We start from the raw sequence: 24,673 nt of genomic DNA, 5'->3' as shown, positions 1-24,673 counted from the left end.
AGAGGGGAAAAAAAAAAAAGACTGTCACATTGCTTTTTTCTTTTTTTAAAAGCTTGTCTCCGCTCACTGCTTTTCCAGCTGTGACACCTCTCACAGTAGTTAATTAGAATCATGTCACCGCGTTAATGTGCTCTGACTGGACTCTGACAGACGCGCGTCCTCTAACCGGCCGTCCCTCCCTCCCCACCCCTCCTGGGGATGCGGGACCCCCTGCCACCCGCCTGCTGCCCTGTTCCCGCAGTCCGGCGGGTGCCGGTCCCCGTTCCCTTCCTCCCTGGGTGCCGGGACGTGCTGCCTGGCCACGACACCTGGCACGCAGCCGCTCCACCTGTTCTGGATCCGCCTGACCTTTACGAGCGCTAATTCAAAATGACACTGCTCATTTGATGACATTTCTGTTGATTTTTACTTAAGTCTCTTTTAATTATTTAACTCGGAGTCTGTCCCCTTCTGCCCTGGGCTGGGGACATTGTGTGTGGGGCAGTGGCCCCGAGGCTGCCCCGTGCCTGGCTCCGCAGCAGCGAGCCCTGAGCTCGGCTCTTGCCCTCGGCATCCCCTGGGAAAAGGATGGAGTGGTGCAAATGGCAGCATCCCCCAGCACTGCACCAGCTGCGTGCCACCACAAACGGCTGAACAACAAGGTTTGTCTGTTCTGGGGGAGCATGGGGTTCTCCAAGGTTTTTCCTATGCCCTGGGAGGGACGGGGAGGATGGGACCAGCTCTGCCAGCCGCGGCCACATGGGCTGTGGTAAAAAAAACGGAGGGGAGTTTCAGAAAATGCTGTCCCTTTCTCTCGTTCCCCTGCCCCATCGCAGAAGAGGCAGATGGGCACCAAGGGTGACCGGGGACCCCGCAGATGCTGGGGGGCTGCAGGCTTCCCTGCACCCATGGGAGAGCCAGGAAAACAAAAGAGGGGAAAGGCAAGCATGGAAGAAGGAGAGGAGGCTGAAATAAAGCCAGCAAGCTGCCAGGACCGCAAGCTGCCAGGACCACGAGCTCCCAGCACCTCTGCAGGGCAAGGCGAAGCCTCATCAGCCCCCCCCCAGCTCCCGGGGGGGGACAGCCGGCGCTGACAGCCAAAGGCACCCATGACAGCGGGTGGCCTGCCGCCTGCCACCGCACTTAGCGAGCGCGGCCCTCGCCGCCCTCTCCTTCAATGTCAGCGCGGGGAGCAGCCCGGCGCCGCCGGGACAGGAGCGGGCAGAGGGATGCGGGGAGAGGGACGGCTCTGCGGGGCTGGAGGCACCCCCGGCAGGCGATGGCCCCGCTCCCCGCGGCGGTGGCAGCTCGCGGTAGTTAATTAGAATCGTGTCACTAAGTAAATGCGCTCTGACTGGACTCTGACAGACGCTCACCTATGACACCGGGGTCCAGGAGACAATCCACATCAAACTACTGCAGTGTGACCCTTTTAACACAAAGAGTAAACTCACTGCACATCGAGTTGAAGCTCATTAAAACTGTCTACTCTGCGAGCATCCCATTAACCTCACTGTTAAAAACACGCAATTCCTCTTCTTCTTTCCGAGGCCTAATTAATGCTCTGGATCAGGAACAATATCACACCCTAACCTTCCGAGATTTCCAATCAGTAAATGAAAAGAGAGAGACGGAGCCGGGAAGGCACGGTGGCTTGCTGGGTCGCTCACCGCTGCTGACCTGCCCAGGCAGGCAGGGCTTGTCCATTCGGCAAGGTAGAGATCCCCATGGAAGGAGCACGGCACGGCCTCGGCCGGGGGGACCATAGGCAAAGGGAAGATGGTGAAGCCCCGTGCGGAGGCTCGCAACTCACAGGATTACGCCGGCTGATGTACAATGGCCCGGCGAGGGCACCGTGGCGGGACAGGCGCTACCATGGGACCAGATCTCCTGGTCGCCTGCGATGGGCACCGCGGGTTCATTAGCAAGAGACACAGCAGCCTGACAACCTCTTTCCCTCAAAAAGAAAAAAACAACCCCAAACCAGGCATTTAGAACTAAATCTAAAATCACAATAATCTGCATGCTAAAGTCTAAACTTTAAAGAAACAATTAAATTCCGTTAGATTCCAAAAAGACCAGTAGCATGGGGTAACGTGTTTTAAAGACAGTCAATGCACTGGAGGTGGAAGCAGAGATGACAAATGAGAAACAAACTTTTCCCAGCAGCAGCAGCTACTTCTGCAGATTTGGAAACCCGTTCCTTTTTTTGCGTGTATTTTCAGTTCAATAACTGGCTAGTTCAGAGCTGAGAAACCACAAAGGACTGAAAAAAAAGACAAGGTGTGCCTTTTATCTTTCCCGTAATCAGGGAAACAAGCAAACCAACAAACTAACCTGGGAGAGGATGAGATGTGCTAATTCTAAAATCTTGAAAGGACGGTTTCCAGAAACAGTCCTTCAACTCACCAATCGCTTCTCGCTTTGGTTTCATGCACCAGGTGTTTTTAACTAAAAAGTATTCTGAAATTTACTTTCCCTTCTGTACTGAGTATATGCAAGGGAAGCAGGACTTTACTAGTAAAAACAATTCAAATTACTGCTGGGGTACTTTAGCATGACATTGCAATTTTCGTCCGAAAGCATCACAACTCAAATCATGAGTAATAATTTAATCACCACCTCCTTAATAGCAAATAGTCATTCATTGTTTTTTCTAATGTAACAAATATCTAAAACCTAAGACTAAAGGCATACTGTATTACATATTTGGTGAAGAAAAGAATAATCGGATTTAATAATTGGGCAGTGGTAGGGAAAGCTGCGCTTGGTTTGATAGGTGCTGGTCAGTAAAACTTGACCTTTTTTAGGGAAACAAGTTAAAAAAAAAAAGAAGAAATGCAAAACCAGAAAAAAAAATCAATTACTGAATCCAGGTGACCTGCTGCCTGATTTAAATCACAACTGAAGCCTGGGATTTTAATCCTTCTGATTTTTATCAGCCTCTGAAACTCAGTGGAGAGACCCCAATGTGAGAACACACCGTGAATGCTGGTCTTTGCGCGAGAGTGCCAAGCCCCCCATATTACAATCTGCAGGTCTTTTTTTGGAAAGCGGCGCCTCAAACACATGTTTTAAGAACCGCAACGTGCACATGTCTGTAAGATGAGTAACTTCTTGGCAGGACTCAGCTTCATTTTGTTGAGGGCCAAGAAAACACCAGACATAAAGAAGTTCCTCACCCCAAGGTCCTACTGCCCACACATTTAATCTGTGTTTGAGGAGAGATGGAAGCTGCAGAAAAAAAAAGTCCTCTCTGGTCCCCAGGGCTACAATCATCCCAGAGGAAAACCTTAGAGCTGAAATACCAACCCAAGGAAAGGCACGAAAGAAAAGGTTTCACTCCTCCTTTGCTCCTTTCCCATCTCCCAAGGATTTCCTGCACCCTCACTCTCTGGAGCAGGACTATCCTACCTCCTTGTTCTGCCCAACGCTTCTCACTAAGTTGAAATATTGACCTTTTCCCCCTTCCTTTACCTTTTCCCTCCCAAGAAAATAACTGCACCAGACCTGCACCCATTGCACCCCAAGGCTGCTGCACTTGCAGGGTATGCAAATACGCTTTGGTGTATTTGGTGACAAAACCCGCTTTTCTAAGCCCAAGATTTGCAGCTCGCTTGCTCGCGAGTAGAAACCAGATGAGAGCTAGAACCTGAGCTCTGTTCAGCAACTTGCTGTATGCGCAGACGTATGTCCCAGGGGATGTGGTGTGAGACTCTGCCGTGCTCCACCACGAGCCCCTCCTGCCCCCACACACCGGCCACTAAAGGTGAGGTTCCCACCCAGAATCCGGCCTTGGCCCTGCAGGGTGCTGAGCGCCCTGAACTCCTCGGATTTCGAATAAGACGAAGGCGGGGAGATACAGCACAGAGCAGGACCGGTCCCAGAACATGCCAAGGGCAGGGATTTGGAGCAGGTATCCGCTGAGCCAGTGAGTCAGAGCGATTTGAAAACAAAGCAATACACAACCCATCAGGCGAGACGGCGAAATTCCTTGCGAATCGTTCGCAAAAACAAGTGGCCATCCACTGCAATTTTTCTGTCACATTTGAAGGGAAACATCCACGTTGCACATCCCCGCGTAAGCGAGCTGAGGCTTCATGGGGGCCGTGCAGAGACTGTCCTGCATGGCACGGTTTTCATGAAACTGCTGTGGCTGGTGAACACATTGCCTTGCTGCTCCCTCCTCAGCCCTCTTTGGCTTGCAGACCTCTGGGCATCAGCGACCGACGAGGGCCATGAAAATCAGAGGCTGAGCCTGGTGACGCCTGCCTTGGGCAGCCCTGGGGACCCCTCTCTCAGCTCCCCAACTTCCCTCAACCTTGCTGCATCCCAGGACTGGCCATAAAAGGCTCTAGACCGCATGGCAGCATCCCCAGGGCCACAGCCAGCTCCCATCGCACCGTGGGCAGGCAGCGTGCTTTGCCCATCTCCAGTCTCTCCTTCAGCAGCCGTCCTCCAGAAGGGGTCATTTATCAGGCTGAGGGGGCAAGGGCTGTGTGAGGAACAAGGCTCATTTCAGCCAGGGAGGGATGGGGAGGGCAGCCCTGGGCAGGGAAAGGGATGGCTCCTCCCAGCCCTGAAGGAAAAGCAGTTGAGAGCATGAAGGAGAGTGGTGAGGATGGCTCAGGTCACAGGGCGACTGTCAGCAACCAGGGTGGCTGTGCCCACTACCAGCGGCCAATACAGAAGGACTTGGCTGTGGAGGACCGACACTTGCTCCAGGACAAGGCAGCAATGCCGGACGCAAGGAAGCCAGCCCAGCCTGCCTCTGCAGTGAGCAGCCCCTCCTCAGCCCTCGGCCTGGGGACCCTTCGCGCTGTCACTAGAGCCAACGCTTGATCCATGACTAGGACCTGAAAAGCCAGCAGGCTGGGAAATGAAGTGGCCAGAAGCCCAGGAGGCTGGTGCCCTGACAAAATGCCAGGCAAGGCACGTCTCCAAACACCAGCATCGCCCCGAGCCTTCTCCCAGGAGGGACGCTGGGTTACAAGCCCTACAGGCAGCAGCCCCGACACCGCGGGCAGCAGCCGTGCCTGGGGCCACCAAGCTATCCGGGAGGGAAGCCATTCAGTGAGCTGTGCCTCCGGCTCTCTCACGGGGGCTCAGCCTGCGGTAAAGCCAGCAGGGACGGGGCAGGCAAGCAGAGGATCGGAGACGCCCGGGGCAGAACTGCTCTGGACCCAGCCCAAATGGAGCAGCCCTCAAGGGCTGCAACACACAGGGCACGGGCGCACCGTTGGCAGTGCCAGGGAGATGGAGCCCATCACACCGCTGGCGTGGCATGCTTCACAGCACCCACGTAAACCCAACAGTGTGTGAAAGACAGGTTTCCCACCGGGACGGAGCACTGCAAGAAGGGAGTTTGGCTGCTGGGCCCTGACACGCTGCTTCTCTGTGGGCAACCCGCCCGTGGCTCACCCTGTACCGGGGAGAGACGAGGGTGCTCCCCCACGGAGGCAGTTTGGCAGAAAGGAAGAAGCAAAACCTTCCCAAAGGATTGGAGCGGGGAGGGACATGAACAGCATCTCTCTGAACTCCATCAGGCAGAGACACCTGTGCCTGACACCACCACTGATATAAACACGGGCAGAAACCATCGGCAGACAGATGATACTCCAGAGCTGGGGACGCTCTGTCAGAATAAGAGATGACAGCAACAGAGAGCTCTTGCCATAAATAAAACGAGGAAAGACAAGATACAAACCAACACTGCATCCCCCAGGAGACCCTAGAAAAAGCCCAAGCCCCCTGAGCAGGACAGGCACACACAACTCCTGCAGTCCCTGTTCCCTCCCCATGATCCCCCCAACACGGCACACAACCAAGGAAAATCTGCTCCCAGGCAAGGAAGCAAATTTTAATGCTACCTCCGTCAATAATGCAACCAGATCCATAGTTCAAAAGGAGCTTGCTAATTAAAAGCTGGTGAGCTTTAAATAATTCATCCCCTTAACTTGGATTGATTGGAGAGTTTAATGGTTAGAGTCTTGAAACAATATTAAACAGCCTCCTCAAGGCCCAGGTAGCAGGTGACTTTTCCAAGTAAATCTTACCTCCTTGCAAACTTTAACGCTCACAAGTCACCACGGATGAAGGGCTGGGAGGCAAAGGGAACACCCGACCACCGGTCTCCAAGCGGTGATCCAACGCCCCGCAGAGAAACAAGACAGGCAAGAGCGATGCAGCCCTGAGTTACGGCCCTGCCTACAGCCCAGTAAATCACAGCTCCTGCCCGTACCGTCGCTGCCTGCTGACCCAGCTCTGCACCCCCAGCGTTAAGCAGCAGGCAGATATATGGCCTCTGGGTCCCGGGCCAGGTCCCCCTCCTCATATCACGTTGATCCCCTTTGCTGCAGAGGAGCTTGGGGAAACATGGACCTCTGCCACTGTGCGTGGTAATCTCAGTTGTTTATCTTGGAGCAGGCTGTGGGACCACGAAACTCATCACACGTGTGAGCAAACGGGACCATGATTCAGTTCTCCAGCTGGGGCCACGCATCTTCACTCTGCAGCGTGTTTCCAGCCAGCTCCTGCGGCCGCACCGCCTGGCAGAGCCTCCGTTCCAAGGACAGATGCAACATCCAGCGCAGCTGGAGGACTGGCCCGACAGGGAGAGCATCTCGCCCAGCCTGGGGACCCCTTCCCTGTGCTCCGGGCACTGCGCGAGCCCTGGTGCTGCCCACATCCACCCCCAGCCCCAGCACTGCGAGTAGCCGAGGAGGGGAGCAGCTCCCTGGCCAGAGGGACAGGCTGTGTTTGCCACGCTGGGACGTGCCAGGGACCAAGAGCTCTTGCCGCACGCCAATCCTAACACATCTTCCTCCCTTCCACCATCCGGGGACTTCGCCGCCCTTTGGCTAGCTCTCAGCCTGGACCAGGTCCCGGAGCCGAGGCAGATCCCGCGCACCCAGAGCAGCAGCCGTGGGGACGACGGGAAGGGCGCGGGGCGGCAGCACTCACCTATCCCGCTGTGAGGCCTCCCTATGTGCTGTAGGTTCAGTCCTTTGTTCATGTCTAAGAGCCCGTTCTTTGGCCAACTCCCCATGGCAAAGCTGTACGCCTGGAAGAGAGAAGCAGAGGGTCAGAGTGACGCACAGCGCAGACACGTTTTGTTCTCGCCCAGGCCTGGCTGCTCCTGGGGCCGGCACGGCTCTGTGTTCGCCACGTTCAGTGTGGACGCCCACCATCGCCCTCGCAGCAGCTCTCCTGGTGCCACCTGCCCAAAGCACCCTCACACTGGCCTGTCCCACTTGATGCTCCTCAGAGAAGGGGTGTCCAGGGCCTGTCCTTGTATGGGTGACAATCTTCATGATGTTTGCTGGACACTGTGCTGGATCGGCATCATCCGAGGACACCTTTGCCACACGGGAGCGAGCCGGGGGCTGTGAACTCGTCCTGCACGAACCTGGCCTGATCCAACACCATTCCCCCATTCCTGCCTCGTCAAGAATGGGGTCGGTAGCATGAGCCAGAGGGGTTTGGAAAGGGGGTGCTCATGCCTAGGGTGGCCTGGACGGCAGCCCCCTTCCCCTCCAGTAAGCACAGCCCTCCCAGTCCCCCTTGTCCTTTCCATTCCCAGAGCACCAGTTGCCTCAGGGCTCTCCACCGCTGGGAGAAACCCCACTGGGAGCGAGCCAGCACTGCTCATCCCACTGCACAGAGCCCACAGCCTGGCCGGAGGGAGCCTGCTCCATCCCCACCATGTCCCCCCCGGCAGGGCTCCCGGCAGGAGCGAGGCAGGCAGGAGCCCGAGCAGCACAAAAACCCACCGGCCAACGCAAACGTGAAAGCAGCCGGGCCTCCGTGTCACAGGCACGGCTGTAATTACAGCCTGACAGCCGCGTATCTTCTTCATCTTGAGGAATTAAGCTCAGCGCCGCATTGTGAGCAGTAAGAAGGACGCGCGGGCTTAGCATCGCTCACGCCGGCGCTATCTCTGCTGCCGTGAGGGCCATTGTCCCCAGATGAGATCAGGTCAATCCAGCAAGCCCCTATCTCCCTCCTGCAGCGGGGATCATCTCTAACCACGGCCACGGCGCGGCGGGGCATCACCGAGACCCTCCGCGGGCTGGGGATGCCGGGGAAGATGCTCTCTGCAGCGGGAATGGGGACAAACTGGGAGAGTGGAGCTGAGCGGTCCCCGTGGCAGGCAGGTGGGTGGTGGGCTGGTGGGGGGGGACCCCCCACCAGCCCACCACCCACCTGCCTGCCACGGGGACCTGCTGCTCTGCCCTGCGCAGCCGCCACCACTGGCAGCCCCCCCCCGGGAGCTACGGGGCTTGGGGGAGTTAATTTATTACTGGCCTACGTAAACCATTCATGCTGCTTTGTTACTCCCGCCTTAGCAAAACAGAGGGCTCCACAGATAATTAATAGACAGCATTGCTAATCCTGTTGGGAGATGATTAGCAATTAAAACTCCTAATTAAGTCTATGCATAATTCACTGAAATTACACTTTGTGTACACAACAGGGAGGCTTCCTGTGCCTTCAACAAACATGCCCTGGTATCTTCATCACTGTGGCCAGGATGAAGGCTGGCTGGCCGTGGGGCAGGGAGGAACCGGGGAGGGGGGGGGGTCGGTCAGGGTGCAGGATGGGACCCCGCCACCCACCTGCCGGCTGGCCCTGGGTGACGGCGGCAGCGGCTCCGCGTCTGGCTCCCTCTCCTGGGCTCCGTCCCAAAGAGCAAGCCCCGGCACAGCGCAGGAAGGTCCCCGCGCTCAGCACCAGTGGATCCAGGCCCCAGGGTTGCCGGCAGTGGGGAGCATCCCTGGGGAAGGGGTGTCCCCACACGCTTTGGAGGGAGGATGCGTGGGACAGGGAGGGCGCAGGGCTGTCCCTGCACAAGGGCTCTGAGCTACCGTATCGCAGGCTGCCTTCCCAACCCAGACACATTCCTCGGACCCCAGCCAGGAGCAACCGAGGGAGCACAGCGGGAGGCTGGCGGGATCCCGGGAAAGCCACGGGGACAGCTCTGGAAGGCTCCTGACAGCCGGATGCTAGTGCCAACCCCATCCCCTGCATCAGCAGGGAGCCGGTGGCACACGCCCCGGCCCCGGGATCAGCACCGGACCCATCTTTGCGTGGCGTTTTGCTTTCCTAACCAAGGTCATTCGGTACAGCAGCAATACCTGAGCAAACTAGCTAAGCAGCCGGGGTGGAAGTTGGCCTGACCACTGAAGGTCAAGTGTGCACTTATGCATATTCAAAGCTGCCTGCAGGATCGATCGGGTTTTAATTGCTTTTCCTGGGGTTTTGGAAGGAAGTGCCAGGGGCATTGATCAGTCCCAGACGAGGCCGCTCACGCTCCGGGGCTGGCAGGGACCGTCACTTTGCTGCAGGCAGAGGGAAACGCGGGCAGAGAGGCAGAGACGAAGGCAGGCCAGGGGAGAGGCCAGCCAGCCTCCGCCGGGAGGAGGAGCCACGGCTGGGCTGTGTTGGGAAAATAAAGTTTTTTAATTAAAATTGGCAATTCTGAGCCGCCTGCTGGCAGCAGCCATGCAATCAAAAGCGAGGAGCTTTGCTGTTTAATATTTAAAGAGAACGTTTAATCTTTAAACAGGAAAGTTCTTCTTCTGACTGTTAAAGCGAGGCAGAAAGTGCCGGAGGCTCCCCGATGCGGGGGCTCCCCAGCTTGCCAGCCTGGCCGTGGCCACTGGCTCGCCACTGGCTCACCGCAGCCGTCAGGACACCGGTGACGACCGCAGCTGCTCTCCCACCGGCTCTGCCACCGCTCCATCCCCGCAGAGCTGCCGGCAGCAGCACAGACCCCTGCCCCTGCAGCGCTTACTCCTGCGGCAAACCGTGAGACAGCCGGAGATGCCCCTGGTTTGCTCGCAAGCCGAAGGATCTTAAAAAAATGCCACGAAACCCTTTTTTGCAAGGAAATCACACTAGTATGTCCCTCCCTCTGGTTCAATCCTGGTGTTGCAGGGACTGGGTTGCTCCATTCTAGGTCAGACACTGAAGCAGGGCCAGGACCCCGTGGCGTTTTGTTTTCATCTGCATTTTAATTGACAAAAAAATGCAGGCATCCTTTAAAAAAAGCTATTTTAAAATGCTTTTGGTCAAAATTCTTGTTTAAAGACAAACTCAATGCCTCTGGTCTGCTAAAACCCACCCAAACGATGTTTGCAGCATAATTTCCAAGCAGCTTGAACACAATTATTTCCATTCATACCAGCTCCTAGAAAGGTCTCCCTTTTTTCCTGATTTTGTTTGCAATTCTATGAAGGCTACATTTACCTCCCTGCCAATGCTGCTCTGAAGTCAGATGATTATTAATTATATTTATTTACTTATACAATCCCATAGGCATACGCAGCAGTTCACAGCCAAATACCGCCCCGGGTCCCTGATGTAGGGATCTCGAATCAAAGGTAAGCAGATACTCCCGTGATAAATGTGAGCTAACGGCCGCGGGAGATTAGGAACATACTGTGTTTCCATGCATAGAGCCAGCACCACGGATAATCCACCCATCTACACCCTGTTAAAAGTGTCAGTATGGGGAGGTAAGTCCTTAGGTAACCCGTACCTCACATAACCTGCAGAAATAAAAAAAAAAAACCCCAAAGGTGTGGAGCTATTAGGGAATAAGACATGGGGGCAGAGCAGCCTGGGGCAGGGAGGTGCTGTGTGTGCAGAATCGCAGCACCTGGGGCTGGCTTTATAATAAAGCAAAGAGGCTCTGAGATCATTCTGCCGTTGCACCAGGTCGCAAAACGTCCCGGTGGCCATGCTGCATCCGCCTCAATTTGCAAAGAGCCTGAAAGAAGAGCTCCATGGACCACTTCTAGTAGCGCTGGGGGTCAAGGATGGTCCTCTGTGCTGGGACAGGAGAGCACAGAGGGCGCACCAGTGAGGCCGGGCAGTGCCGTGGCACTGCTTGCGGGGAGAATACAGGTTTTGTCCAGCTCTTGTAAAAACAGCGCCCAGGATGGCACAGAATTCACCCCGCCTGCCCTTGCTGCAATCCCAGTGCGAACCAGCCTCCGGCCCCAGCAACGCTGGGGCCAGCAAGGTGGCAGCACCAACACAGCCGGGTCCTCATGTCCCACTCCCTGGAGCTTGTTTGGGCTACACACCACGGTTTATAAGCAGCACAGCTGCGGAGAAGATGTTCCGGGGGTCAGAAAATTCCCAGAACTGGAACTTGTCAAGCTGATGTATTGATCTAAGTGGACTGAATAATGCTCCATCATTTATTTATGGGGAAGTGCCCGGCACACTTCACAAAAACTGGTGTTCAGCAGTCACATTAAGGCAAGATTTAACGTCCTGCATCACGCAAACAGGGCACCTGCGCAGAGGTCAGGATGCTCACTTCCACAGGGAGCCCCGCAAATCCTTCCCCCACACATGGGGAGGGACTGGGCTGGTCCTCACGGAGCTGCCGGAGCTCTGCAAGCTCTGCAATGTGCCGACGCCGACGGAGCCAGCCCCATCCTTTCCACTCGTGCCGGTGCTGTGACCTGCTCTGCCAGCCCCCGGCCCCTCTGCCCTCCAGAAAGCTGCCGGCACAGAGCCCCCTCCTGCCCTGCCCAGCACGGCAACCCCGGCGTTTTTCACGTCCCACCAAGAGGTTTTAAATGTTTTACCCGCTAATTGTAATTTTAATATTAATACGGACACTTTCAGGCAGGGAGAAAATATTTCCTTTTGGAAAAAAATCCTCCCAGCAGGAAAGGGGCTCAGCGGTTTGAGAAGATGCCGAAGCGTGGGTACTACGGAATAAAAGAGAAAAAGTGGTGGTTTTTGCTGAAAGTTTCCATTAAGAATTTCAAAAAGACTCCTGAGAAAAACACGTTTTTAAACAGACAGAAAGCAGCTGTGAACCCCCCTGGCTGCCCTCGGCTTGGGCAAGCGGCGGGTGGCGGTGGTGCTCCTCCAGGATCAGGCCGGGCACAGCAGCCAGCCCATCGGAGCCGACCCCCCCTGACATTTTCGCAACGGAGAAAATGGCTTTGCGACAGCAAAAGCATCTTCCTCCTCTTGTCATGTCAGCTGCGCACCGCGTCCGCCCAAAATAAGCATTTCCTTCTAACTCCCCTCATTCCGCTGCTGCCACGATGAGGTGTCAAGGTTTAATATTACTTGGTATGGTGGGAAGGAAAAAAAGAGGTCATGTCTACAACTAAGTGGGCTTTTAAACGCAGCTTAAAATGTTTCCAGTGCCACCAGGTTAACTGTAAGGTTTTGGGGCTGGGGGTGCCTTTGAGGCCAATCCCACACGGCACTCAGGATGCCGGGGTCTCCAGGGTGGTCCCTCGACATCCCGTTTTAATTGCATGTCACCTGAAGCCCACTTCAAGGATGGGACGTGGACGTTTCTTGCTGGGATCGCTCGCCACGCAGACTTTCTGGCACGACACAGGGAAAATCTAATGACAATTAGGGCCTGACCCCACCGCCAAATCGTTTAGCAGCAAGGCTGCTGGATCGGGGCTGGATGCAATTAAAGAAGAGGCAGGTAATGAATAAACGGCTTGCCAAGCCCCAGCTGACAACGGCAGAACTCCTCTGCCGCAGGGAAGGCACGGAGGAAAGCTCGTCCGGCAGGACGGAGGCACGGAGCCCGGGATGGCTCAGCCCTGGCAGCGCTGGAGCCGGCTGCCCTCGCTGGCTGTCGGGAGGCAGGAGCTAAATCCAGGTGTAACGTGTCCCTTTTAAGCAGTTTAGTCAGAAGTGCTGCCGCATTCGCGGCTTTTCAAGTATTTTTAAATCACTTACAAAAGCAGGATTAAACGATCAGGAATTCCATTTAATAGGACAAATAAAGAAATAACAATCTACTCCATCAGCCCTGCGAAAGGCAGGTTTGATTTAAGAAAAAAAAATAAAAAAATAAGTATAAAAGAGGGAGAATAAAAAGGAAAGGGGGGTGGAAAAAAAAAAGGGTAATGTGTGTTTACTCAAGCAAAGAAAAAAATATTTAAGTGATGTAGGGGAGAAGATTGCGGTAACTAGTGAAGAATAACATCGTCTGCTTTGCTGTCAAATCACACAAGAATTTCAGTAATAGATTCTCATTCTGACACTCAATTCAATTCGAAGGTGATCCTGCTTTATCCCAACACATCAAATATTAAACACTCGTATTAGCCAGGGTGCCGTCGCCTTTCCCGGCTTAGACGCGGCAGGAAGCTTTTCCCCCTACTTTCTCTCACTCGCTATAATATTCTCAATGTTATCTAAACATGCCTTCATACACTGGGGTTCCTTATCACTCCCATTTGGGGAGGGAGTGTGGGGGGGGTGTACTTAAAACGGTATTAGTTTGGGGGGCTTTTATTATTATTATTTCCAAAGCTTTTCAATTTTGTGAGGAAAAAGCTTAGAAAAAGAAAGGCGGAGGGAGGGGAGGCGGCGAGAGAGGGAGAGGGAGCGCGGGAGCGAGAGAAAGTATAAGAAAGGGAAAAGCAGCCAGCAGCTCTTGTTTGACTGATGCCTTTCAACAAGGGCAGTCTAGCTTGTCAAAGCCCGGGCTCGAGATGAATTGGCATATCTATTCAGCCTGCCTCTGGATGTCATGCAATACAGTTTCATATTCCCAGATAAGGCATGATAAGCAATTGCTGCCCTGACACCAACTCCATCCATCCCTGCCTTTCTGTCCACGCGTATTACAGCTCTCTGCTGCGCCGCTAATAAGAGGCATTTAATTTTTACAAACGCAGCAGCAAGAGGGGCCTCCAGACTGACCAGGTACAGCATTAACGCTGTTCATGTTTAATTACTTTTTCTCGGTGCACCGAGCTCCCTGAACACTCCTGAGTGGCACCGGGTGCATGAAAACAACTTCTGCCCAACGTGGCACCCATCAAAGCCTCGGATTAAAGATCTGTGCTAATAACTAAGGGGTGGGGGTGACGAGAGTAGAGGGCGTTTGTCCTCTGCCAAATAAATTGGCAGTGCCACCACAGAGTGGGTGGTTTGGCCGGGGTTTGGACGTGGAGAAGATGTGACCGGTGCTTTTTCCCAGGAAATGTTCCTCTCCGGAGCACAACCTCCCCGAGAGCTACCGGGGGGGAAGGAAAGGGGCTGACACACTGAATATGGGGATACCATGAATGGGTCTGGCCCCACTTAGGTGAAAGTAAGTGCTGCCCTTGGAAATTCCTGCCGTTGCCAGCACCGTGCGGTGGGCGGACAGGACCTGGACACAATCCTCCCACGTTGCCAAAAAGATGCCAAGACCCTGCCTGGTGCTCTGCCCTCTTCATGCGATGGCATGTGAAGGTTTTTTGAAGAACAGTGCCACACAGCCACCTTCTCCCATGTCCTGGACAAAAAGGGAGCCCTCAGCACGCCAGCCCTACCTGGCCTTGCTGAGAAACCTTTGGAAGCCTAGCTGGTGTCCACCTCAGCCCATCTGCGAAGCTTCTTGTTAAAACAGCCACATCTTTATGCCTCACCTCAGGCAGTAAATTAAACAAATAAGAAGATGAACAGTCTTATTTTTGGAAAGGTGAGCACTGGGCACACAGGAGCTGCCTGGCTCTGCCCACCTTTGGGAAGTGCTTCACAGAGGTGAGGTGACCCCAGCCCATGGGAGGAGAGGTCAAACTTAAGGGAAGGCAGCAAGCTATCAGACAAGATGCAGAGGATGCAGCCTAACTGTACCTGCTTTCTGCTTATTAAAACAAGAAGACCATGTCATTAGATCTCTGTCCACAGGAGCACTGCAAAAGGGAAACCGAGGCACACAACGATCTCACGTCTGGCCCTCTCCCCACCCAGACACAGGCCTGAGCAGCCTCAGCCTGCCCACGACCCGGCAACACCCCCACTCAGCCACAGCCATGCGAATCTGCTGTCAAAACTCCTCTTAACTTCAGGAGGGGCAGGACAGACCCTGCAGCCCCCAACAGCCCTCCTCTGGGATGCATTCGGATGCTGTGACCCTGCCGGGCGGTGAGGAGGTGTCCCCTGCTGCCACGCAGGATTAGCACATGCCCTGGCTTCGGCAGCAATAGAAACACACTGGTGTGCCTGGCTCTGGAGTGTCGAAGTGCCAAGCGGTTTAGGCTTCACATTTCCCTGTGTTTGAACAAGAACAGTCTCTGCCTTGCTCCCAGGCTAGGGATTATCCTGGATAAAATGTTCTCGACTGCTGTGTGCTCTGCGGCTGGTGACACACCAGGTTAATGCCGTGGAGACCTGGGTCCAAGCCTCTGGGTTTGGTCACAAGCAAAACAAAGCTACAGGTCTGGGTCCCTGGAGGGCTGGGAAATAGAGCTGGAGCACGCACAAGCCAGCGCTGGCCCAGGAGAGGGGACAAGCAGAGCCGTAAACTGCCAAGACAGCAGCTCTAGGATGGGGGCTGCTGGCTGGACTTGGGGGGTCCGGGCTCAGGGTCAGGCAGCCGAGCGCTGCGGGGGGGCTGTAGCAGAGACAAGGGGCTAGAGGACACATGCCCAGCACCCTTCCGGGCCCGGGACAAGTGGCCATGCCCTTCCCTCAGCTGCAGGTCACGTTTCTTTGAACAGGGCTGCCTTCTCGGTGGTGTCCCAGCATTTCTGGCCGTGCCACAGGGCGAGCGAGATGCAGGCTGGGTTACGCTGATGTACACAACCAGCTCCCAATGCTGAGATACACCACAAGCAGCTCCCAATTAGCGCCCAAAAAACAGAGACACACGAGGGCATGGCAGACAGCTACCAGGGAGTAACTACACGCGGGTGATTTACCCCTCGAGCCCCGGGAAGGACTGCGAAAGATGGGCTCACGTCCGGCAGTGCCATCCCCCAGGGACCACCCTGGCCCCTGTGGGGCCAATTCAAGCCGGAAAGCGGCACTAAGCCTTTCGCCACCACAGCACCCTGGTCGGCAGAGCGGGGAAGCCGGGTATGGCAACAAGGAAAACCCACAAACACATTTGATGGATGATTCACCGCAGCCACGCTTGCCTCTCCACGCAGACAAGAACGGACCAGTCCGATTCTGGCTGCTGCTGGGGAAACTGGGGCTCCAAGGGGAAGGGGAAGATGTCTCCAACAGTGCTGTAAAACAGGCAAATGTGGGCACTGCCCCGAAATCAGACACACCGTCAGCCCCTGGATACACGAGGATTGAAAATGGTATGACGGGGCCCCAGCAGATGTGCTGCGGAGCCAAGCTGCCAAGGAGGACACATCTCCCCCTCCCCGGGTTTAGCTGGAGATGAACGACCTCCAAAGAGCTGTGTGGTTTTGCCATATTACACGAGGATGGGTAACAGTAGCCACCGATCACACCCTTCTTCTCTTTCCAGGGCCAGGAATGACTGCTGGGATGCTCAGACGTGCCCCGCAGTCCCCCAAACACGCACCCCTTTAATCCAACCCCGTGCCTTTCCCAAGCAAAGCCAGCGCTGGGCTCGCTGTCAAAACCTTCAAGCCCTTCCGAAGGGGGTATTTTCCCCCCTCGATTTCTATTTTTACACACGCACACGCTCGCCTCTCCCTCGCTCGCTGTTTAATTTCCGTGTGAGAGGGAAGCAGGTGCCCGTGCTCCCGTGAGCTCTCCCTTCTCTAGGTTTTTTTTCCCTTCTTGGATCCTGCCCCATTAGTTTAGTGCCCAGCCATCTGCGACGTCTCCTGTAATGCTGTCCCCCTTGTGTACCAGGGAGCTTTTCCATTAGCGCCTTTAATATTCTGACACCTTAGCACAGGCTGCTATTACATTCAAACACTGATCGCCCTGTGAAATTACATCGCAGGGCTTGCTAAAATGGAATTGTGTATAATCAGGCTCCTCCATGCACTGTCAGTCCCATCACAAATACAACGTAAAGCAGGCTTATGGATGGGCTTAGCAGCTGCTACAAGTGTATTTTTTTTTAATAGATGAAGTATCCCTTATTTAAAGCATTTCCTTAAGAAAAAAAAAATCCAGCAGTGAAAGACAAATCAACAGCTGCTGCACTATGTTAACCATACCACCGGTCTCTTAAAAACATGTTATTTACTAAGGTAGCTATCTGTTTATCTATAACTATATCAAACAGAGAAGGAGGGCGAGATAAAGATAGTTAAACAGACAGCCGAGGAGATATCTGCCACCGGGAAATAATAGCTAAATAAAAAGTCCCATTATTTACTCCGGAGAGGGGCGGAGGGAGAGGCAGTGCTTTCCTCCCGGTGCCGCACAGTCGGTAACACGGGGCACGGCACGGAGCTGCCGTGGGAGCCTCCGGTTTGTAAGGGCAGCCCGTGCCAGCCTGCATGTGCATCTCCTCAGGGAAATCTGGGGGGAAAAGACACTTCAGGGGCCAAGCACTGCACCTCTCCGGGGAGGCTGTGATGCAGGGAAGGCAAGAGAGGGCAGGGGAGCCGTGCCGCTGCCAGGGGCTGGCTTGGAAGGGCAGCCCCCCACCCCCACGCGGGCTCAAATTAAAGCAAAATTGGCTGTGGCAGAGGGTCCGGGCATGTTCCCGTAGGGAAAGGCTAGGTTCCGCGTGGCCAGCACACAAGGGATTGACTCCCCATTTCTGTTTTTAATTTTTTTTTTATTCCAGCTAAGGAAGTGATGGATTAGGACAAAGGTATTTCAGGGGGATGCAGGAAGCGGCAGGGACACAGCTGATGTGTCAGAGAAATGAGCTCCCGAGCTCCCCGGCTTGGAGTTCAAAACGCTGCCTCTTACCATGCCCTAAAGGTTATTCTGTCTGTCTGCTGTGAAATGCGACGGCACATCGCCTGAAGGGAGATTTCCAGAGGCGCTGTGACCCTTCCGCTATCTCCTCCGAGAAGCCTCTGCAGGAATGATGAGATTGTAGCTCATTTCCACACACCTTGAAAGAGCCGGGCTGGATCAAACGTGCTGGAAGCAGAAGCAGCACATCCCCGGGACTCATCCTCGCCTCCTGGCAGGGAGCGTGCTCTCGCTGTAACAGGCTGGGAAACCACGTCCACCCCACTGAAACTGATGCTCTGACATTGCCTTTCATCCTTTCAGGATGGAAAAGCCAAAATATTGTCTTGTTTGACTGTGTGGGAACAGTTCTGCTTGGGAACCACAAAGTAAAACCCTGTGACAGAGCTGCTGCCCTTTGGAAAGGAGCAATCTATTCCCGCGCGAAACACTGACGTGACATTTTGACTCCAGTTTTTCCAGTGCAAAACAAAGCCATTTGTCCAGAGCAGACACACCGCTCCTTTGCACGTCTCAGCACACGGTGCTCTGGACATTTTTGGAAGGGACACGTCTGGGGACGGTTTGGCTGCCGTGCACAAACATGCCAGACAGGGGGAGGATGGGACCACGGAGGGCAGAGACCCACGGACACGGTACCGAGAGAAAAGCGTAGGGGAGGCGCTGTACGACTGCACGCCCGTTGACGCGCAGGTGTGAGAGAAGGCAATTCAAGCCTTTGCTTTTCACTACCTGGCACTGTCAAGGTTAGGTGCTTGCAAAGTGGCAGCAAGGGAGGGATGCTGGGTGACCAGCAGGTTCACATCTCAGCTTCATAACCTGTTCCTAAAACCCAGGCCCTGGGAGATGGGAAAGAAATAAGAGAGTGATCCTGCAGCACCTTCTCACCACTTCTGTGCGCTTGTGCACATCTTATCACATACTTCTCTCCCTCTGCTCACATCCTACAACTCCCATGTCCACCACACCTTTCTGGGACAAGATACATGACCTCCAAAACTCACCTCTGGCACGATGCGGAGAAACCGACCCATACAGGACAGACCAGAGGGGCACTGAAAGATGTGCCCTGCTCCCTCTTTCCAGACAGCAGGCTCTCAGATGCAAAACCCGAATCTTTTGTATTTGGTACAGCACCAACCCAACAGAGCTGTCTGAGTATTACTGCTCTGCAAGAATCGAATAAAACAGAGTTTCTCAGCACTCTCACAAGATGCAAAGCCGCTCAGAGGAAAGACAGCTGGAAGAGCAAGAGAAAGGCAGGACAATACAATGCACAAGGCACCAGGGAAAAGATCAATAAAGATTATGAGGGCAGCGGCCACGTCCCTTGCCCATGTCGCAGGCTCTCATGGCTGCTGTGAGGGAACACCAAGGAAAGTTAACAAGGTGCCATCACGCTGGTGCCTGGGGATGATACCTGCCTAATCAAAGGTAGAGTTTACACTGGATCATCTAAGCAGCAGCTCTTCCTCATGATTGTTGACTCAGGTCAGGGTTAAGACTGAGGAGGTTAAAGCAGAGGCGCCTCTAAGAGCTCTGATGGATGCAAACACCAGGCAAGCAGGCAAGGCACGCGTGCCCAGCCAGCACAGCCGCCGGGGCAGCAGGTGGCAAAATTGAGGGTCCCCAATTTCGATGGAAGAGCAAACAGAAGGAGATGGTCCGAGGGACTAGGCAGCACACCGCAAGAGAATCGATTTGGAGACAGGTCAGGAAAGCAGAGAATAAAGGGACCCGAGAAGAGGACGTGGCGAGGTCCTGAGAAGAGGTTATTAAAGGAGATGTGGGGGGATGAACTGCAGCAGTTACAGCCAGGCAGGAGTTGGGGGCAGGACTGGATACCTGGACTGGGAAGAGAGGACCAGCACCGTGTTATGGTGCTGAGAAGGTCACAGGGGAGATCACGATGTGGATGATGATAGAAAGTTAAATGCTTCAGGTCCCCAAGGCCTCAACTCGCATCTCCCAGAGGAGTGAAAGGCACCTCCATGGCTCTTCGGTGGCACCAGGCTCACCGACCGCCAGCCAGGGCTCCCACAAGGACACAGGCAGCAACCTCTTGCAGCCAGCTAGCCAGGGTCCCTTTACCGGGCAAGCTGGGACACTCTCTGCTTATGGCTTTTAGCTCTGCCTGCAGTTCTGCCTGTAGTAAGGTGCTGGGGAGGGCTCTGACACCCAGCCACATGGATGCCCTCGAGCCCCACTCGCTGTAGAAGGAGGCATCATCTCCTTGATGCTGCCGCCGAGGGCCGGATCCAGCAGTTCGGCTGGCCCTTCCCTGCCAGGGCTCCTGGGAAACGCTATTAGGATTTGCCTAGTTGCTGCCTGCTGAAGATCAGGAGGAGGAGCAGGTTCCAGGAGCATGTGGCCAAAAGAGTTATTACTGAGCACGGGTAGCAGAGGGATGTCCCTCAGGCAGTCACGGCACAAGAGCAGAGCTGTGGGGTCATGTAACGCTCATCCCACCCTTCTCAGCATCCTGCAGCTGCCCTGTGAACCTGGCCCTAACCCACACGTGCTGTCCCAGCTCTGGCTATGGCTGGTGGAAACAAGGAGAGCAAGCGAGAAGAAATGCCCCCCTGGGGGACAGCTGGTCTGCAGCAGAGGGCTGGGGGGCTGAGACGTGATGAGGAGGTTCATGGGCCGTCTAAAAAGCGCTTGGCTGTGGACTGCCTGGCTTTCCTGGCCACAGCGCTGTGCCAGGCAGCCCACCTGCCGCCTCCTGCCAACGTGCCAGCGAAGAGCGAGCGGCTGGTATGGAACAAGGTGTCCCAATTAGCCCTCCACTGATCTAATTAGATCTCCGCGGGGAGGACTGGAGCTGGAGAAACGACACGGCTGCCTCCTTGACCAGACACTCAACCTTTCCCGCCTGCAGCATTTTCTTTTTCACATTTTTAACTTGCGGTACCTTTTGGGGTTTTTTTGTCCGGCTCAGCAGAACCTGCCCCGCCTTGAGTCCCGCCGCAGCCCCTCAACCCAGCAAAGAGCAATTCTGCGCGTACACAAACAGGCGTTCAGCCACCGCCGCGCAGCACCCAAGCCCTCTGCCCCCCTGCCGGGGGTGCAAATCAGAGGCGTAAGGAAAGAGACAAGGGGCACCAGGAGGCAGAGCCGATCGGGAGGACACGGCAGAGCGCGCCAGGCCCCTCTCACTCCCCCCCCACACCCCCCCGAATGACAGCCAGCCGTTTGAGCGCGCCGGCCCTCCCCGCGCCACCCCAGAGAGCTGGCAAACGAGCTTCAAACCAGCCCGCTCCTTGTAATCGGAGTCAGTCAGTGTGTGTGTTACGCTTGAGTTGATGGCTGGTGTTAAATTCAATGCCTTGAGTATTGATTTCCTCGCACATCCCGGACTTTGTTAAAGGGTTAGCCGTGAACCGAGATCAAAGGGAGGTTAACTCGTTTCTCATAAGTGGTAAAGCAGACCTCTAGCAAAACCGGGCGCCGGGCCTCCTCCGCAGAGGATGCTCTGAGCATGTTGTTAGCTACCCCGGTCGCCTTGAAAGCCAGATAAAGCCACAGAGCTGCCTCAAAGCAGGGAGATAAAATGATCCCGACAACTTCTCGTGAATCCCCAAGCGATTACGGGTGCACACCAGGGACGGGCAGCGTGGGCCAGCGCGTTCCTCCTCCCCAACCTGTCCCCGCACCACCGGGAACTGCTCCCCTCGCTCGGCCACGGGAAAAGGGGGGGAAGCAAGTCTTTGCCAGCTGCACCCCAAAGAGGCTGCCCCCGAGGGGGTCGAGAGAGGGGGAGAGCCCTCCCCAGGAAGACTAGGGTGTCCTAGAGCTGCGGGCTGTCACGGACAGGTGGAGAGGACACCTTTCCTTGAGCTGACACCGCCATCAGCACCATCTCAACCTGCACGGCATCTGCTCATTCCATTTTACTTTACTCCCTTCTCGGCTTTCCCTGCCCCACACGAAGTAATTTTGGTACTGATAGCACCAATATCAGCAGGTTTTGCCAAGGTGGTAAGAATTAAGTTCACAAATAAAGCGGTACTAACAGGGTTTTGGCTTTACCTTTGTAATTTTTAAAGGATGGAGGCAGGGAAAGAGGTGTAGGAGACAATCTGAAATTGTTATCACGAGCATTAATGAATGCCCAGAGGCACCGAGCAAGAAGCATCCATTTCAGATGAACATCTGTCAACAAATAAGAGGTAAAATTTCAAAAGTAGTGAAGGTACTTCGGAGCCTCGATGGCACCAACTTCCCAGGAGGCTTAAGCACCCAAGTCCTTTCTAACAACAGGACCCTTGGCCCCTAAGTCATCTGGGCACCAACTCTTGTGTTTCAACCCCTCTCCTCTGCCCCAAGAGCTACTTACAGCACACTCCAGCTTTCCAGCAGCCACGTTGTTCTTCAACCAGATTAATTTGGTTTCAATGGCACTGTTATCTTCTGCTCCGGGGTGACACAATGACCAGTCACCACCTCTCCCAGAAGCCATGTAGCTTCAGCTGTAAAAAATGCAGCACACTCTGCCCTCCCACCCCCAAAATAAACCCAACCCAGAGCAACCCAACGATGCTGGTGCTGTAATTCCCGCTGTCCTGCAGCAACCGTAGGGAAGAAGACCCCATTGCAGCCCATCTTAGGGGTGCAACCCTCAGCGGGAGCTTTATTCCCGAGCACCTACAGTCATGTTTGACTATGAGGTCCTCCCTAGGGCGCTAAACAGGTACTCCCCCACCCCTTCTCCCCTCTCCCCAACTCCTGCCACCCAGCACTCTCCCAGCAGCCCATTTGTTTTTAAGTGAAAGGTTTATACCAAAGCGCTTAGGGAGTATCTTGCTCAGTGCCCAGCATACCAAGTGCTGAAGATTTCACTTAAAACTCTCAGCATCTGTGTATCTCAACTAAATTAAGCTATTTGCTATAAAAGAGCACAATGACAGTAATGGAATAATAACAGCATTAATAAAACACAACAATCCTCGAATGAGAAGCGGACGCATCAGCTAGTTTCAACCAAGAGAAGAAGGCTATTTTAAAATCACACACAAAAACCATCTGGGGGTGGAGAAAACCAACAAAAGCTCCGAAACTCAGAGGTCAGACTGAAATTATGTTTTTAACCTCGAAAGAAAGATGCTTGCCAGAGCCTTCCCAGCCAGAGAGCTCCCACACCAGCTGGAAATGAATTTCCACAGCTCCCAGCAATACAAGGGCTTATAATGTGAACGCTGAAAATTTCCAGGGGGGCACGCTGGCTCCACAAAAGAGGGGTGGGAGCACTCTTAGGAGAGAGGACACAGAATTGAAAGCCTGAGATAGACAGAAATGACCCCTCGAGCGTCAGCAAGGTTTGTAAGCCAGCTCCTGGGACAGAGGCATTGGAGCAGGGGGTGATGCCGTGCTGAACGTGTGAATGCCGAGCTAGCGACGCAGGGCCAGATGCCGGCGCATCATTATGTAAACATCCAGATGTCTCAAGCTCACCACACTGCCATTCCCCTCTTGGTTGGAAAAGTCGGTCTTCACTCCATCCAGAAATTCTTCCTCCTTCCTTTGTTTTGGATGACTTTGAGATTAAACAGCACCTTCAGCTGCAAAGTCACCTACGTGCCATCTCGCATGGGTAAAATAACCCTGGGGACCTGCAGTAGGGATGGGGACAGGCGTACCCAAGTCCTAATCAAAGCTCTGGGAGGCCACATCCCCTCGCTGGTCCTCTTTACAGGAGAAGGAGGCTTAGCCGCTCAGTGACGATCAGAGCAATTAATGCACATTAAATGTCACACTGCGTCTCTGAGGTCTTGCCACAGCCCCATCCTGACCAGGGCAACAACCCCAAACTATCACTCGCCTTGGGGGAGAGCTGGGAGGGTGGGTGACAATTGTTTCCCTGGAAGGGGAGTAGATGGAGGAAAAGGAGGCCTCCACATTCACCAACAGCTTCTTGTTTACATCCATGCTGAGAAGGACCAGTAACAGATTTGTGCCAGCAGCAGGTAGGGTCTTCGTGCTCCTCCTGCAGGCATGTTTCTCTAGCCCAAGCCTTGCCCCAGCCCCATGGGCAGAGAGAGGGGTCCCTGCCCTGCCCAGGCTCCGGTTTAGCTGGCAGCCTCTGCAAAGGGTACATGATAGCCGCTCCTCTCCTCGCCCCAGCTGCCCAGAGCCCACGTGCAGATCCTCCCGAGGATAACGCGGCAGAGACAGATGTCACCTCTTCTCACTGACATGGAAGGAAACACAACCCGGGTTGCCATCCTGCAGAGGCAAGCTCACCGCTGCCTCCCTGCAGCATGGCCCAAGCCAAACACTGGCAGCTGAGCGATCCCTAACTCCAAAAGAAGGCAGAGTTAAGCCGAAGGTGGGCAGCAGCTGGTTGGCTTTCCCATAGCACAATGGGTGCCATCTTTGGGTCCACCTGCCTTTTAAGAAGAAGCCAAATGGGGCTGGCAGGTCACTTGGTATAGAGTCCACAGCACCCAGGCCCATGTGCTGCAAGATGGCTGGAAGCCTTCTGGGTACAGGTCCATAACACGACTCCTCTTACTTGTCCCCTGACCTACCTTCTCCAGCTGATCCACAAGACAGTGCTCCTGACCTTTCTAAATTCCTATGGAGAAAAAGCCAAAGCAGCAGTTGCCCCGGACTTAACAGGCTGTAAGTTTCTTTGTTTTCATTACAATTTCCAATCCTGATGCTTTTTTTTTTTTTTTTTTTTTTTTTAAGCCATTTCTACTCTGCCCCCCGGAGGTGCTGCTGTGATTGAATGAAACATGACCCCAGGCTCCAATAAGTGTATTTCAATTACATCTGTCACCATGTAACAATGTAATGATATATCATGTGATATTAAATCCATGGTAATCATATCAGCGATTTTTTTAATAGTGCACTAATCACATTATTACATCTCAATAATTAACAACAGAAGGCCTAAAAAAACTGGATACAAAGCAGAAAGCTCCGAGGGTCCCCAGCTCCTGCCTGGGAGAGGCCCAGAGGAGAGCAGGATGGCAAGGTGCTGCCAGGTGGGCATGGCATGACAAGGAGCAAGGGCACAGAAGTTTTACACGAGCAGCATTGT

General features: G+C 54.3%; 1 protein-coding gene across 4 annotated transcripts in view; it reads right to left on the bottom strand.

Moving 5' to 3' along the window:
• ERI3 (ERI1 exoribonuclease family member 3) overlaps nt 1-24,673 on the bottom strand; it is a 137,482-nt gene that overhangs the window by 32,940 nt on the left and 79,869 nt on the right. For all 4 annotated transcript variants that reach the window (XM_063343513.1, XM_063343515.1, XM_063343516.1 and 1 more), the window contains one exon: nt 6,943-7,042. In XM_063343513.1, the coding sequence (XP_063199583.1) occupies nt 6,943-7,042 (100 nt within the window). The remainder of the gene's footprint in view (nt 1-6,942; nt 7,043-24,673) is intronic.

This window comes from Chroicocephalus ridibundus, chromosome 8 (assembly GCF_963924245.1).
Source record: "Chroicocephalus ridibundus chromosome 8, bChrRid1.1, whole genome shotgun sequence".
Lineage (NCBI taxonomy): Eukaryota > Metazoa > Chordata > Aves > Charadriiformes > Laridae > Chroicocephalus > Chroicocephalus ridibundus.
The sequence above is the reverse complement of the archived record's forward strand: the minus strand, read 5'-3'. Positions and strand labels throughout refer to the sequence as shown.